Source organism: Neofelis nebulosa, chromosome 1 (assembly GCF_028018385.1).
Source record: "Neofelis nebulosa isolate mNeoNeb1 chromosome 1, mNeoNeb1.pri, whole genome shotgun sequence".
Classification (NCBI taxonomy): domain Eukaryota; kingdom Metazoa; phylum Chordata; class Mammalia; order Carnivora; family Felidae; genus Neofelis; species Neofelis nebulosa.
Genome location: NC_080782.1, coordinates 95,974,951 through 95,990,714, shown reverse-complemented (window position 1 = coordinate 95,990,714; position 15,764 = coordinate 95,974,951). Strand labels below are relative to the sequence as shown.

Below are 15,764 nucleotides of genomic sequence, written 5' to 3'. Positions count from 1 at the left end.
TGATCCCGTAACTCTGAAATCATGACCTGAGCCAAAATCAAGAGTCAAAGAGGGTCAACCGACTAAGCCACCCAGGCGTCCCCATTTTCCCTTAAGGCCTGTGGTTTTTATTACGCAATTTTGCATAGTGTGACTTTTTAGGAATGCATGTTCACATTGTGTGACAACAGGAATGTTTCCAGAGCTTTAACCTAAAGAGGCAGGACATAGAGAAAGAGTACATAAGACTTATTTATAACAATTGTGTGTGTGTGTGTGTGTGTGTGTGTGTGGTGTTGTTTTTGTTTTTGTTTGTAAGAAATACAATAGGGGTGCCTGGCAGGCTCAGTTGGTGGAACATGTGACTCTTGATCTCAGGTTGTAAGTTTATGCCCCATGTTGGGGGCAGAGATTACTTTTAAAGTCTTAAAAAATGAATAAACAAAACTAAAAATAAAAAGAAATACACTATCTAATAAAAGGAAAATATGAAATAAATGTTGATATGATAGATTAAATGCGATACACCAATTACAATGTTTACTTTTAAGAATTTTCAGTTAACTGTTGGTCTTCGGCTAAGGTCATGGTCTAGTGGTTTGTGGGGTCGAGCCCCACATCGGGCTCTCTGCTGTCAGTGCAGAGCTGGCTTGTGATCCTCTGTCTGTCTGTCTCTCTCTCTCTCTCAAATATATATGTAAACAGAAGTCTTATGTAAAAATGCTCACAATGTCATGTGATAACAAGTTAGGATATAAAATAGTACACACCATGGCACATGGGTGGCTCCATTGGTTGAGCATCTGACTCCTGATTTCAGCTCAGGTAGTGATCCCAGGGTCATGAGATCAAGCCCCACATCAAGCTCTGAGCTGGGCCTGGAGGCTGCTTGAGATTTTCTCTCTCTCCTTCCCTTTGCCCCCACTCCCTACTCATGCACAATACAGACATACATACATACATACATAAAGTGCATACAGTATGGCCTAATTTATTGCATTTTAAGTTTACTTATTTATTTATTTATTTATTTAAAGAGAGAGCACATGCTGGGGAGGGGCAGAGAGAGAGAATCCCAAATAGACTCCACACTGTCAGCACGGAACCTGACACAGCTCAATCTCATGAACTGTGAGTTCATGACCTGAGCCAAGATCAAGAGTTGGACACTTAACTGACAGAGCCACCCAAGCACCCCTAATTTACTGTACTTCAATACTAGAATGAAATAAAACAAAATACTGACAGGGTTTGTTCTCTCTGGGATTACAAATGATATTTACTTTCTTCTTTATACTTTTCTGTTATTTCCCAGATTTCCTCTGATAACTATGTATTATTTTTTATAAGGCAGAAATACAGTTTTAAAATATCATGAATGTTACTTAATTCATCATTTGCTATAAAGATTTGGTCAGTATCTAGTACTGACGCACCTATAATGGATTCCACTACTAATGGTGAATTTCTGACTTATATCCCCTCTTCAAGATGCTACAATACCATAATGCTTACAACATTTTAAGAAATAAAAAGGCAATAGAGGAGGACAGACTACTTAAAAACATTCAATGAATGCTCCCCTCCTCAAAAAAAAGATAAAAAATTAAGAACCAAAGGGAAAATGAAAATGGCCAATAATACATAGTCTCAGGTTCAAACATGAATAATTACATTAAATGTAAATGATCTAAACATCCAGTTAAAAGACAAAGATTGTCAGACTGGATCAAAAAGCAAGTCCTAACTACATGTTGCTTATAAGAGACACACTTTTGAATATAGTAAAACCTTGGATTGCGAGTAACTTGTTCTGCGAGTGTTCCGCAAGACTACCAAACATTTCTAATAAGTTTTAACTTGAGAGACAAGCCATGTCTTGTAATACGATTAGTATGTGACGCCAAATATCACATGATCACAACTGAGCCAATGGTTCTTGAAATGAGCTTTGATATACAAGTGCTTAGGATTATAAGCATACTTCCAGAATGAATTATGCTCACAAACCAAGGTTTTACGGTATAAGACACAAATTGGTTGATGGGGCTCCTGGCTGGCTTGATCAGTAGAGCATGCAACTCTTGATCTCTGAGTTCAAGGGCTACATTGGGCATAGAGCTTACTTTTTAAAAAAGGGCTAAAATAGGGTGAAAGTTAAACAGATGGCATAACCATCAGACAAACATTTGAAGATAAAGAATATTACCAGAGATAAAATGGATCATTTTATAAGAGGATCAATTCATTAAGGAAACAACAATCATAAATGTGTGTACACTTAATAGAATTTCAAAATACATTAAATAAAAGATGACAGAATGGGAGAGACAAAAAACACAATCATGTCTGGAAAACACCCTTCTCCCAGTAACTGAGAGAATTAGATGATTTCCACCACCACCACCAAAAAATCAGTAATGGAGAAGATTTGAGCAATACCAGCAATCAACTTGAACCCTGTATCCAATAACTGTAGAATATATGTTCTTTTTAAGAGCACATGGAACATTCACATAAAACAATAGCTTTAAAAGGAATTAATATGTACAGAATATGTTCTTTGAGCATATTTTTTTTTTTAAGAGCACATGGAACATTCACATAAAACAATAGCTTTAAAAGGAATTAATATGTACAGAATATGTTCTTTGATTACCACAAAAGTAAATTAGAGGGGTGTCTGGGTGATTCAAGTCGGTTGAGCAACTGACTTCACCTCAATTCATGATCTCACAGTTCATGAGATCAAGCCCTGCAGCGGGCTCTGCACTCACAACAGAGCCTGCTTGGGATTCTTTCTCTCCACACCTACCCCTCTTCTAAATAACTAAATAAACAGGGCGCCTGGGTGGCGCAGTCGGTTAAGCGTCCGACTTCAGCCAGGTCACGATCTCGCGGTCCGTGAGTTCGAGCCCCGCGTCAGGCTCTGGGCTGATGGCTCAGAGCCTGGAGCCTGTTTCCGATTCTGTGTCTCCCTCTCTCTCTGCCCCTCCCCCGTTCATGCTCTGTCTCTCTCTGTCCAAAAATAAATAAAAAAAATAAAAAAAATAAAAAACGTAAATAACTAAATAAACAAACTTTAAAAAGATAAAAAATCTTTTAAAAATTAAAAAAATTAGAAGGGGCATTTTAAAAAGACATCTAGGGGGCACCTGGGTGGCTCAGTCAGTTAAGCACCTGACTCTTCATTTTGGCTCAGGTCATGATCTCATGGTTTGTGAGTTTGGGCCCCACATTGGGCTCTGCACTGACAGTGTGGAGCATGCTTCGGATTCTGTTTCCCTCTCTCTCTAACCTCCCGTGACTTTCTCTCAACATCTCTCTCAAGATAAATAACAATAAACTTAAAAAAATAAATAAATAAAATAAAAAGACATCTAAGCTTCAGATGGGGAATTAAAAGGGATGCCTTTTAATGTCTTCCAAGGGAGACTGGGTAGTTCAGTTGAGCATCCAACTCTTGAGTTCAGCTCGGGGCATGATCTCAGTCCGTGGGTTTGAGCTCTGCGTTGGGCTCCACACTGAACAGGATTTTCCTAAGAATAAAATCCAAAAAGGGGCACCTGGGTGGTTCAGTCGGTTAAGCAGCCGACTTTGGCTCAGGTCATGACCTCCTGGTTCATGGGTTCGAGCCCTGTGTCAGGTTCTGTGCCGACAGCTCGGAGCCTGGAGCCTGCTTTGGATTCTGTGTCTCCCTCTCTCTCTACCCCTCCCCTGCTTGTACTCTGTCTCTAAGATAAATAAAGCATTAAAAAAATTTTTTTAAAGAATAAAATCCAAATGGATCAAAGAAATTTAAACAGAAAAATAAGGGGAAGGAAGTTAGAGGGGGAGAGAAAAATCGAGGGGATGGAGGCTACCTCCAGACTAAATTTTGACAGGTTACAGAACTTGAGAGTACATGAACTTCAGCATCCTGCAATCTGGAGACAGGAAGTATCCAAACCCCTTCACTACTCATACCAAGGGCCAGCCCCAACTCTACTCAGGTTGTAACCTGCTCCTCTTTCACAATGGCAATCTGTTCACATCCCTCTCTAAAATCAACCACAGGCCCATGACAGAGTCACTGACACCAAGGCAAGTAACCAAACTAGGGCTTAATACCTAACCTAACTGCAGTTTCAACCCCTCTGTAAAATGTAGTCTTCCCTCCCCCCCACCCCCCTCAAGAAATATAGTCTTAGCCAGTTACTCAGGAATTTTGCAGTCAGCACCAATGAGGTCATCTGCTGCATGGCCCTCTCTATCCACCACCCAAAGGATATGAGGAAATCTACAAGTTAAGACCCCATGTTATTCCTCCTAAGGAAAGTGACAGTGCCTGAAACAATTCTTTCTTTTCTTTTGCTAGTAACTTCCTTGCTCCACTCTCCTTTCTATAAAAATCTTCCATTTTATAAAACTTGAAGTTCCTTTCTATTTGCTAGATGGGATGTTGCCTGATTCATGAATTGTTGGGGTTTTTTTTCAAATTATTTTATTTTTAAGTAATCTCTATGCCCAATGTGGGGCTCGAACCCACAACCCGGAGATCAAGCGTTACATGCTCCACTGACTGAGCCAGCCAGGCTCAATTACATCTTCATATTTACTCAGGTGATACACGTTTTTTAACACCCCAAACCACATTGCACTGAAGTGCCACATCCCCCACTAGTTACTCGTCTCCCCTCCATTGCCAAAGGTCTTAAAAGATCATAACATCCCCTCCCTGGCTTCAATTCCTTAGTTCCCCAGTACTCTCCAACCCCCAGTGCCATAGCTTCTGCTCTCTGGAAACCAAAGATGCCAAAAACCCCAGGAATCCTGGTCTCCCCCTTACTAACTTCTAGAGTATAGGGTGCTGTCTGACAAAACCCAAGCTTCTCCCACCCCAAACCCCCAGATTCTTTCCTCTTCAAGCGGGTTGTAACCTCCATCACTTTATTTTCTTTCTATGTTTGCTACAGGAATGTCTGCCTTTTAAGTTTTGGGTTTCTTTTTTTTTTTTTTTTTTAAGATTTTTTTTTTTTTTTTTAAGTAATCTCTACGCCCAACATGGAGCTAGAACTCACACCCTGGAGATCAAGAGTCACTTGATGCACTGACCGAGCCAGCCAGGTGCCTCAGAAAGCCTGCCTGCCTTTTATTTATTTATTTATTTTTTAATTTTTTAACGTTTATTTATTTTTGAGACAGAGAGAGACAGAGAGAGACAGAGCATGAATGCGGGAGGGGCAGAGAGAGAGGGAGACACAGAATCTGAAACAGGCTCCAGGCTCTGAGCTGTCAGCACAGAGCCCGACAGGGGGCTCGAACCCACGGACTGCGAGATCATGACCTGAGCAGAAGTCGGACGCTTAACTGACTGAGCCACCCAGGCGCCCCCTGCCTGCCTTTTAAATGGAGAGGTCTCCACTGCTGGTCTTTCCCTTCTCATTCTACATTAGGTTTTTCCAAAGTTTTAAGATTCCTTTGAGAAGCTGAGAGATACTAAGAACTCTCTTCTAGGAAAAGTATTCAGAAAAACTGTGTAACTGCAGGAAACCACTAGAACACATTCTTGAGGACCCCAGTTCCCCCACATGTCCCCATGGGTTGGTTCATTTACTCCTAGGGAAGCATCTCCCCCAGTGGACCCTTTCACAGGCAAAAAAGGTCCAAAACTGAGATACACAAACCTCAAATAAGTCTTTGAAGATGTTCTGCCCCAGGAGAGATCTTATACTAAGAAAAGCCAGCATCAATTCACTAGTTGTTCCCAAGCATGAAAGTAGGCTTAGTAGCCTTGGACGAATATTATGCTAGGTACCCAATGAATTTTTATCAACTGACATATTGCTTTAAGAGTTGTAAGTTTTTGTGTTTTTTTTTTTTAACAGTAAAAAAGTTGACAGTGTCCTTAGGAATGTTAAAAAGAAAACCACAGGCCCAAAATGGTGTCACTTAGGTTAACCTAAATGCAGTTTCAATCCTTGAAAATGTAACTGTTAACCAGTCAACATGGAATTTCCTGGTCAGCACTAGAAGTTTACTGATAGAACCCTCCCCCTTCTGCTCCCCTTAGGAAGGCAACCTTGCCTAAAACAATGGATTCTATACCAATAATTTCCTTTTTCCCTCTCCCTCCAACCTTTGAAAAAGGCTTCCTTTTCTGTAGACTTCTGGAGCTCCCCTCTACTTACTAGATGGAATGCTGCCCAATTTGTGAATCGATTAGTAAAGCCGATTAGGTCTTTAAAATTTAGTCGGTCAAATCTTTAGTTATTTAACGGGAATAATGCTACCAAAGCCTAAGAAAATTCGTGCTGATAAAGAATCCTATTACAGAGAACATTTTCATTACTATGGTTACAAAATACTGCCATTGTTTCTGAGAACACCACTGGAGGAGTTCAATGAGCGTGGAGTGAACCCCAAAAGACTGAATTCTTTCCTAGTTTTGGTGAACTACACACACCAAGGATCCCAGCGTTAGGAGACACAGTGAAATCACGGAGATACAAGGCAAGAACAAAAAACTGGAAAATAAATCCTATGAAGACCTTGTGGGCTTTATTTCAAAGTGTAGCTGACCAGTTTATAAAAATGATAAACAAACCGAAGTCTGATTTTCCAGCTCTCCTAGTTATCTTTGCATAAATAAGATTTAAGGGGTTGTGTGTACGTGTTTTTCCCACTTTTGCTTCAACTGGACAGTGTTCATGAGGGGGAAAAAATGTTGTTTAATCACTGTCTACTGCAACCTTACTCCAAACCCGCAAGTGGTTTCAAAATCTATTCTGTGATAAAAACCTCCTCTAACTTTTTCCATAACAGCTGTTTTCCTTAAACAATCAGCTCAACTTTAATCTTACAAGGCAAACTACAGCAGAAAAGCCAAAGTAAAATCCTGTTTCCTTTAAAATTCAAACAGATGTTTTATGTAACCAAACCAATCCACTATTTGAATTTCCTTACACACACACACTACACTGATTCCCACATTATGTTCTAAAATCTTGCAAAGGCTCACTTTAGACTACTTGGAAAACCTGATCATTTAAGACAATCACAGTGGTTTAGATTAGTAACTGGATTAATATTGCTCTGAAGATCCAATCTCAACCCAAATTCAACTGACAACCTCAACATGTAAGGAAATTTCACTAGACACACAGAACACAGGATCTTTAGAGTGTTAAAAAGAAAGACCCCCAAGTCAGTAAACCAAGACCTCGTATCTAATCTAAGTGCAGTTTCAACCCTCCAAATATGTAATCTTAACCACTTGGCATGAGAATTTCCTGGTCAGCACTAGGAAATTTACTGATACATCCATTCCCCTCCCCTTAAGAGGGCAACCTTGCCTAACACAATGGATTCTTTGCTAATAGTTTCCTTTTTTCCACCCCTCTCTTCTTTAAAAAAAACTTTCCTTTCTTGTATTTCTGTGATGCTCCCCTCTACTTGCTAGATGGGATAAGCTTGATTCATGAAACAATTAATAAAGCCAATTAGATCTTTAGAATTTACTCAACTGAATTTTTTAAATGATTTTTCTTATTTATTTTTTGAGAGAGGGAGGAGGGACAAGGGTGGAGGGGACAGAGGATCCGAATCAGGATCCACACTATCAGCACAGAGCCTGATGTGGGGGTCCAACCAACTCTCGAACCGTTGAGATCATGACCCAAACCTAAGTTGGACGCTTAACCAACTGAGCCGCCCAGGTGCCCCAAATTTTTTTAATTTAACGATAGTTATAATTACAGGTACTGAAAACAACTCAAAAGATAAAATATAATTGTATCCACGGCTAGCTCTGCAGACATCCCATCTTATATGAGGACTTCCTTTTTAATGTCAAATTATCTATCATGGATGAACTGGCCACAATATACTCTGAATTGTAAGTAGACGATGCCATGCTTCTTGTTCTACCCTTGCAGTTCACATTAAAACACCCGGGACATGGAAAGGTAAGATTCCAAGGGTCATAGCTGACTCACTCCCAGATCTTGAATAGCTGTGGCAAATCTACAAGTGACATTTATACAGAAAACCAGGCAGAAGCAAACAATGGAGAAGAGATTATCTCATTACAGTCAGAGGCTGCCTTCCACTCCCTACAGGTCGGCCCTCTTCAGGCCTCCCAGCCAAGGCATCCCACTCAGACTCCCAGCCAAGCATCCCACACAGCCGAAAGCTATTTGTCAGCTTGCCCAGGTCAGCTATAAAGCAGCCCAAGAAAACAAATCTGAGTGATCCACCCCCAAGCTAACTCTCCAACCAACATGGCCACCTTCACTCTCTACTGCTTAAAGTAAGTGACAGACTGGTGTTCATAACAACCTGAACTTGGCTAACTACACATCTCTGAACGTTCTTTCTGTCTCAGCTCACCAGTGAGCTATATTAGTCAAGAGTTCAACATCAGCCAGTCCCCTTGTCCCACCCTTTGTCAGTGTGGGAGAGCAACTATGTGGGCACTTTACTGCATTCTGCCTGTGTTTTTCAAAAATGAACAGAAAAATAAAAGTGCTGATACTAGTGATACGACAAGACTCTTAATGTAACTGAAACAGAGATGGGCACCTTCGTACAGCAGGAAAAAAATGACTCAAACACCATCTAGGTAGATAGTATCTATATAAATCTATACATATAAAGATCAAATTTAAAGAAATTGTTAAAAATGACTGAAATAAATCTTTAATGATGATACTGAAAGAGGGTAATTCAGATTTCCTTCATTGTTTTTGGTATTTTAGGAATAGAAAAACACACAAACCTATTAACACATATGCTTATGAATTAACTTCCACTCATCCAACTTTTTTTTTTTTTTAATTTTTTTTTTCAACGTTTTTGATTTATTTTTGGGACAGAGAGAGACAGAGCATGAACGGGGGAGGGGCAGAGAGAGAGGGAGACACAGAATCGGAAACAGGCTCCAGGCTCCGAGCCATCAGCCCAGAGCCCGACGCGGGGCTCGAACTCACGGACCCTTTGTACCTAAAGCGAGATCGTGACCTGGCTGAAGTCGGACGCTTAACCGACTGCGCCACCCAGGCGCCCCTCATCCAACTTTATTTAACACCTCTGGAGAATTCATCATGTTTGAAGGCAAAAGACTACCTACACCTGACTGTTAGCCCAGAAAACATGAATGGCTGCAAAGCAGTACTCAGTGCCTGTTGAAAACTTCCCCGACCAGAGGGCATCTCGCTAGCTCAGTCTGCAGAGCATGCGGTTTTTTATATCAGGGTTTTGAGTTTGAGCCCCACGTTGGGAGTAGAGATTACTCTAAAAAAATAAACAAGGGATGCCTGGGTGGCTCAGTTGGGTAAGCATCTGACTTGATTTCAGCTCAGTTCATGATCTCACAGTTCATGAGCCCTGTGTAGGGCTCTGCACCAACAACAAGGAGCCTGCTTTGGGATTCTCTCTATCGGCCCCTTCCCAGCTCAGGCATGCTCTCTCTCAAAATAAATAAGTATTTTTCAAATATAAACAAATAAATAAACAAACAGAAACAAAACTTCCTCAATCACCCAATATTTCACAAAGAGTAGGACCAAATACAGCACAGCACCTACAGTATAACCTTAATTTTGCTAAGTAAAATCACATATACTAAATATGGGTGACTGGACTATAAAATATCAGAATATGGTTCTCTGGTTGGTAAGTGTGATGTTTTTCCCTTTGAGTCTCACAAATACCCCCAATTCATTCAAAAGCACATCAGTCATGAACAGAATGTGTGCCTGGATGTCTTCCAAAGTGAGGAAGCATCATGTGATGTAATGAGGACCTAATATTTCCAATCACTATTAACAAAGAGCTATAGGGAGAGTTTTCCATCCAAAAGCACTCAACAGGGGGATCACCTAGTTCATGACAGGTACTCCGTCTAGAGGGAGAGAGGAAACTCATACATGCAGTAACCAGGAAACAAGTCCTGTGCATCAGATGACCAAGTACTAGGTGGTGTGGACAAATCTAAGTGCACATTTAGAGAGAACTCTCAAAGCTCAGGGAAGATCATTACTAAGGAAATGCTTCTTGAGCTTATTTATTTTTTGTGGAAGTCTTCATGGACTCTGTGTGTGTGTGTGTGTGCGTGTTTGTGTGTGTTTTCAGCTACAATCTGGAGGTGATCAGATGCCCTGATGAGGAAGACCCATTCCAGTTCACACTTCCTCAGAGGCCACAGTCTAAGAGTCTCCTGTGTGGGCTTTGGTTACCTCTAACTCTGAGGAACCCAGGTTTTGTTAACCACTGTTAATAGTGAGAAACGGTGGAAATTACAAGAAATCTCAACACAAAGCCACTCTTCACAAACCCTTGCATGAAGGAACTTGACCAAACTCTAACATGGCCTCTGGCAGCCTAAGGCTGCATCCCTGGGATGACCCAGCTGTCTTTTGCCTTTCAGTTCTAGTCTGGAAAAGCTCTGAGCTGTAGGGAATACTTACACATCTCAAAGGGACAGGAAGAATGCACAACTGTAAGCCCTCTTTGGTAAATGCTCTAAGAAAAGGAGGTTGGGGCCTGTTTCAGGTGCTGGCTAGAACAGCAAAATCTGGTCTGGAAGAAGCTAGACCATATCCACCCACGACTGGCAGCTAGCAATATCTATCAAAACAGCCCAATAGCTGTGTATTCAACTGCCTTTGGTCCTTTATAGGCAACCATAATAAGCAACAGTTACTCATTATTTATACAGAGCAAGAATAATGAGGAATGTCAGTCTTGCAGTTAAGAGCCCCAACTTGAGTCAGGTGGGCCAGTGTTCAAGGCCTGGCTCCACTACCAGGTAACATCAGTCAAGTTAATTATTTATTTCTCTGTATTTCAGCTCCCTCCCCTGCAAAAGAAGTCCAATTAGAACATTAATTGCCCCTGAAGGTTGCTGTGAAAAATATATGACATAATGTAGGTAAAAACAGGTAGCACATTGTAGACATGAAATTAAAACTTCAGCTATTGCTTTTACTATCATTAATGTTTATACTTGCCTGGCATAAACCCTGCCAAGCTTTATTCTCAAATTGCCTTGAAAGCATTGTCTGGACTTTTTTCTCTTTTTTTAAATTTTTTAAAAATTAAAAAAAATTTGTTAATGTTTTATTTTTATCTTTGAGAGCGTCGCGCATGTGGGGGAAGGGGAGACATAGGATGTGAAGCAGGCTCTGCACTGACAGAAGAGAGCCCGATGAGGGGCTCAGACTCACAAACCGTGAGATCATGACCTGAGCCAAAGTCGGATGCTTAACTGAGGCATCCACACACCCCTGATTTTTCACTTACACATCTCATTTCACCTGACGGTGTATAGTGTCATTTTCTGTAGCAAGTTTCCCCCACACCTCCACCCCTAACTAGCCCTTAAGTTCCAGGAGAGCAAGGAATTTCTTTGTTCATCATCCAGTCCTCAGGGACCTACCACGACAGTGCTGAGTGACTGAAAGTGTTGAGTGACCACTCTCTCTTGTAATCTCTGCTTACATTAGCATCCATTAGCAACAGCATGAGCAAAATCTAAGTGTATAGCAGAGTTAGGGCAAAAATAAGATGAACTAGAGGTGAGGTGCAGGTGGGTACGGGCCACTAACAAACTAAGAGTTTTGGGATTCCTTACTGTGTGCTAAATCATGTACTTTGAGACTTTATGTCTAGATCACATATAATCCTCATAACCCCAGGAAGTATTATTACACCCATTCTACAGCTGAGGAAAACTGAGGTTAATAGAGGGTAGGTAACACGTGCACATTCACACCGCCCTTGTTGTTCAGATTTCCCAATTCAAACCCAGACGTGAGTCCATAGCCCAGGCTCTTTTCTGAGTTACACATTGTTCCTGATGGTCCTCAGTTAAAGCCCACAAAATTTCTATCTCCAGCCTCACACTTCTCCCAACTTAAACATCCAACTGGTGACTTACCCTTTCCATTTAATTTATAATAATAGGCTTCTCAGGGCACCTGGGTGGCTCAGTCATATAAGTGTCCAACCTCGGCTGGCGTCATGATCTCATGGTTCACGAGATCGAGCCCCACATCAGGCTCTGTGCTGATAGTGCAAACACTGCTTCGGATTCTGTCTGTCTGTCTGTCTGTCTCTCTCTCTGCCCTTCCCCTGCACATGTGCACATGCTTGCCCTCTCTCTCTCTCAAAATAAATAAATAAATAATAAATAAACAAACAAATATTTATAATAGGCATCTCAAATGTAACAAAGCCAAAAGACAACTATGGCTCTTCCTTCCCTAATGTCCTCCTCCTCCCTTTAAGCCTCCTATCTCACCTCATAAATGGCACCATCATCAATCCAGTTGCTGGAGCCAAATACAGAATCGTTCTTATTCCCACACCCTATTTCTAATCCACACAAAAGTGCAGCTCTACCTCTAAAATTTGCCCAGAAGCCAGCAACATCCCACTGTAAGCACAACAGCCTACATTAAGGTACCACACTCTCTCCTCCTCGGGCTATAACAACAGCAGATCGCCAAGATTTAAGCTCCATCAGGAGGCATGTTTGTTCACTGCTGCAGCCTGCTTGCACACAGAACAGGCAGTTAAAAAATACTCACTGAAGGAACAGCTCTGACTGCTCTCCCTACCTCCACTCCAGTCCCTAATATGGCTGAGTCTTCACACCTCCCGAAGTGATCAAAGTGTAAATCAAACCACAGTTCTCACTGAAACAAGAACAAAACCCAAACTCCAAAGGCAGCTGACAGTCCCTGGCCGCATCGGGACCTGCCTGCCTCTCTACCTCGCCGGCCTCACTGATGATACTCCAGCCCCCCTGGACTCCCTTCGGTCCCACCCAAAGGCACTCTGCCACCAGACCAGGTCTTGTTCCAGCACTAGCACTTACTGTTTCATTGGTTACATGGTTTGCGGAATACCCCCACCCACAAATAAATGGACCCCTGAGGGCAGAGATGATTTTGTCTGGCTCACTGCCCTATCTCTAGCTCCTGGAACAAAACAGATGTTATGATATCGTGAGATAGCCAGAAATATGATTATTTCTTTCTCCCTGGTATGGGAGGCCAAGGAGACCTGTGACTGGCTTCTGAAATTCAGGGCTAGGGGCAGTCTTACCCAACAAGCCCTTAACTTGTGGGACACTAAATCCAGGTGGTGTCCTAACTGAATTGAATTGTTTTATGTCCAATTGGTGTCCAGGGAGTTGGGAAACTGGTTGGTATGAGGGGGGAAAAATCCCACACATTTGGTATCAGAAATGCTGTGAGTAAAAAGTTTGTAGGTGCTCAAATTAAACAAAAGCTTGGTAGAATAAAAGATAAACTAAATAACACAGTTAATTAATTAATTTAAATAAATAGGTAGGTAGACTTAATTACGATATGCTGAGTCCTTTTAATGGACACCTAACAGCCTCATTCGTAGGAAATCATAGTGTCATCACCCCCTCACTGTGTTGAGACCCACCACAGTGTTGCCTCAAGCAGTCCAGAGAAAGCAGAAGTTAACTTTCCTGTGATGAATGGCCAGGATTTGGTTCTTTCCAAAGTCCTGAGAGGGGGATTTTAGAAACGAGTCCTTCAATCCTGCCAAAATATCAACCATACCAATAATTCTTTTACAAGACCCACTTCAGTACTGGTAATCATTTTCAAAGCCCTAAATTAGCTGTTTGGAGTCACAGAAGGCCTCGAGGGCCTTTCAAGGGAATAGGGGAGGACAGATGCTCCTAAATATCTATAATTACTAAATAATGGAAAGTGTGGCATCAAATTGGAAAGCAACTGGAAACAATGAAAGATGTGCAAAGTTTTGAGATTGTGAACATTCAGAAAATAGCTTTTCCAGTCCACATTGGTCTCAGAAGCCCTGGTAAGGGGGTAACCATCCTCTCTCTCCTTGCCGGACTCAAGGCAAGGCATTACACCTCGAGTTAAAAATAGTTTCCTCATCTCCAAGAAGAACAACGCGAATGCATGTCAGGTACAGTATTAGACCTCTCAGCGTCACACGGCCACTCGAAAGAGGGCGTATTATCTGCCGGAATAATCGGCCAGTAAGGAAAACTCACAGTTTAACCCCTGCATCACTTACCGGCAGGCTTTGACTGCCATGAGGTTGACTGGATTCGGAAGCAAGAATATCCCCGTACCTGAATGCCCCCGGAGTTACATTCATTTGAAAACAAACAAACAAAAACACCCCATTAAAATTATGTGCAGAAATGCTGTACAGAATAGGGAGGATAGGCAAGAGGGAGTTCGACATCCGGAAGGCTTTGCTTACTTCGTTTTTTCTTACTAGGCAGGAAGGCGTGAAATTAGCATTAAAGAGTTAAAACCTACTAATTCTGCCCAGATGCGCTACTAACCAGTAGGAGTCGCCTATCCAAAGTAGACAAATATATTTTAAGATATTATATGAGGGTAACTGGCAAGTTCAGTTGAAAGAAGGGACGGGAAGGCTCGAGCTCTGCCCAGGCAGCAGGTAGCGTGCAGCGAGGGTTGCGTCGGGAAACTCAGGAAGCAGGGCTGGGTTAGTCTTCCCTGCGCGCGGCCCTCAGAACCATACTTTGGAAACAAGGTTTCGAGACGTTCTGGAAGGCACAGAGCCAATGCTCTAGGCTTGCAAGATGCCAAGGGCAAACTGCCTGCGCCATATGACCCGAGTTTTGTTCACCGCATGAGAAAGGAGACGTTGCCCAAACGTACGTATTTCTCTGGACTCATCAGGTAAGCAGAACCTGGTGGGCTACGGGGCTCAACCCCACACACCCTTGCCTTGAGGGGTCGGCGACACTCTCCAGGACCATTCGGGATCCTTCGCCCGAGCCCTGCATGCCCCGCCCTAAGCGAAGTCCCTAAGACCGGACGGGAAGACCTCAGGGTCTCCTCTTGGGCTTCCCCGAGTGCCTTCCAGCTCGCGCGCGGCACAGGGCTTCCCCGACGGCTGAGCGCCGCGCTCGGGCCCGAGGCACTCACTCACTTAGACTGCGCAGTGTCAGTCCCGGGCGACCCACCACCCGCCTCACTTTCAGCCGAAGATGTGGATCTGGGACTTGCACCCAGGGAAGCCGTAGGTGCCTGGGCTCCCCACCCCGTAGCCCGATCCACCTCCCCCCACCCCCCACCCCGCCGCACGCTCCCCCAGCTCACCTGGCCCGCACAGCACTGCGCTGACATCCTGGCGGCTGACGACCACGGGCTTGCTCGCCCGCTCCCCGCGTCCCTCCGGCCCTCCTGGCTCCCTCCAGCCGCGATCACCCCTTTCTGGACCAGCTCACGCCTCCACGCCGATCTGCCCCAGCCAAGCGCCAGGCACCGCCGCCAGGGTGAAAACAACCGCCGCCAAACCCCGCCCCGCCGCTGCAGACCCCGCCCGCCCCCTCGAGCCACGACAGCCCTTGCTCCGCCCCGTGCCCGCCCCCTCCCAGGCGGTCCGCCGCGGAGCAGGCTCGCCCGGGGCTCGCACTTCCGCTGGCGTCAGGCGGCGGGGCGGCTGCCATCACTTCCCGGTGCAGTGAGAGCTCCGAAGTCCGCCCACCGTCGGGCGGGCCCGGCGCTCCCGTGCTCCCGTGCCGGCCTGACTGCGCTCGGTCCTGAGCGCAGCGCCCCTTTGACCCCCAGCTCCAGTCAAGGAGCTGGTTGCTAGCTCCAGTAAAGCTTAAATCCTTAACTGAACGGTTGCTGAGTGACCTGCACCGAACCGAACCGACGCAGTAGGGACCACCGAGTGCGGGTTGACTGTCTGCCTCGCGCCAACGAAGACACCACCTGGATTCCTGTTTCTGAAATCCCTTACCTCCCTCC

General features: G+C 43.7%; 1 protein-coding gene across 1 annotated transcript in view; it reads right to left on the bottom strand.

Moving 5' to 3' along the window:
• Positions 1-15,436, bottom strand: part of SERINC5 (serine incorporator 5) — a 104,055-nt gene extending 88,619 nt beyond the window's left edge. Inside the window, exon 1 of the mRNA XM_058728602.1 lies at positions 15,111-15,436. Within this exon, the coding sequence (XP_058584585.1) occupies positions 15,111-15,137 (27 nt within the window). The 5' untranslated portion in view covers positions 15,138-15,436. The remainder of the gene's footprint in view (positions 1-15,110) is intronic.
• Between the last annotated feature and the right edge of the window lie 328 nt (positions 15,437-15,764).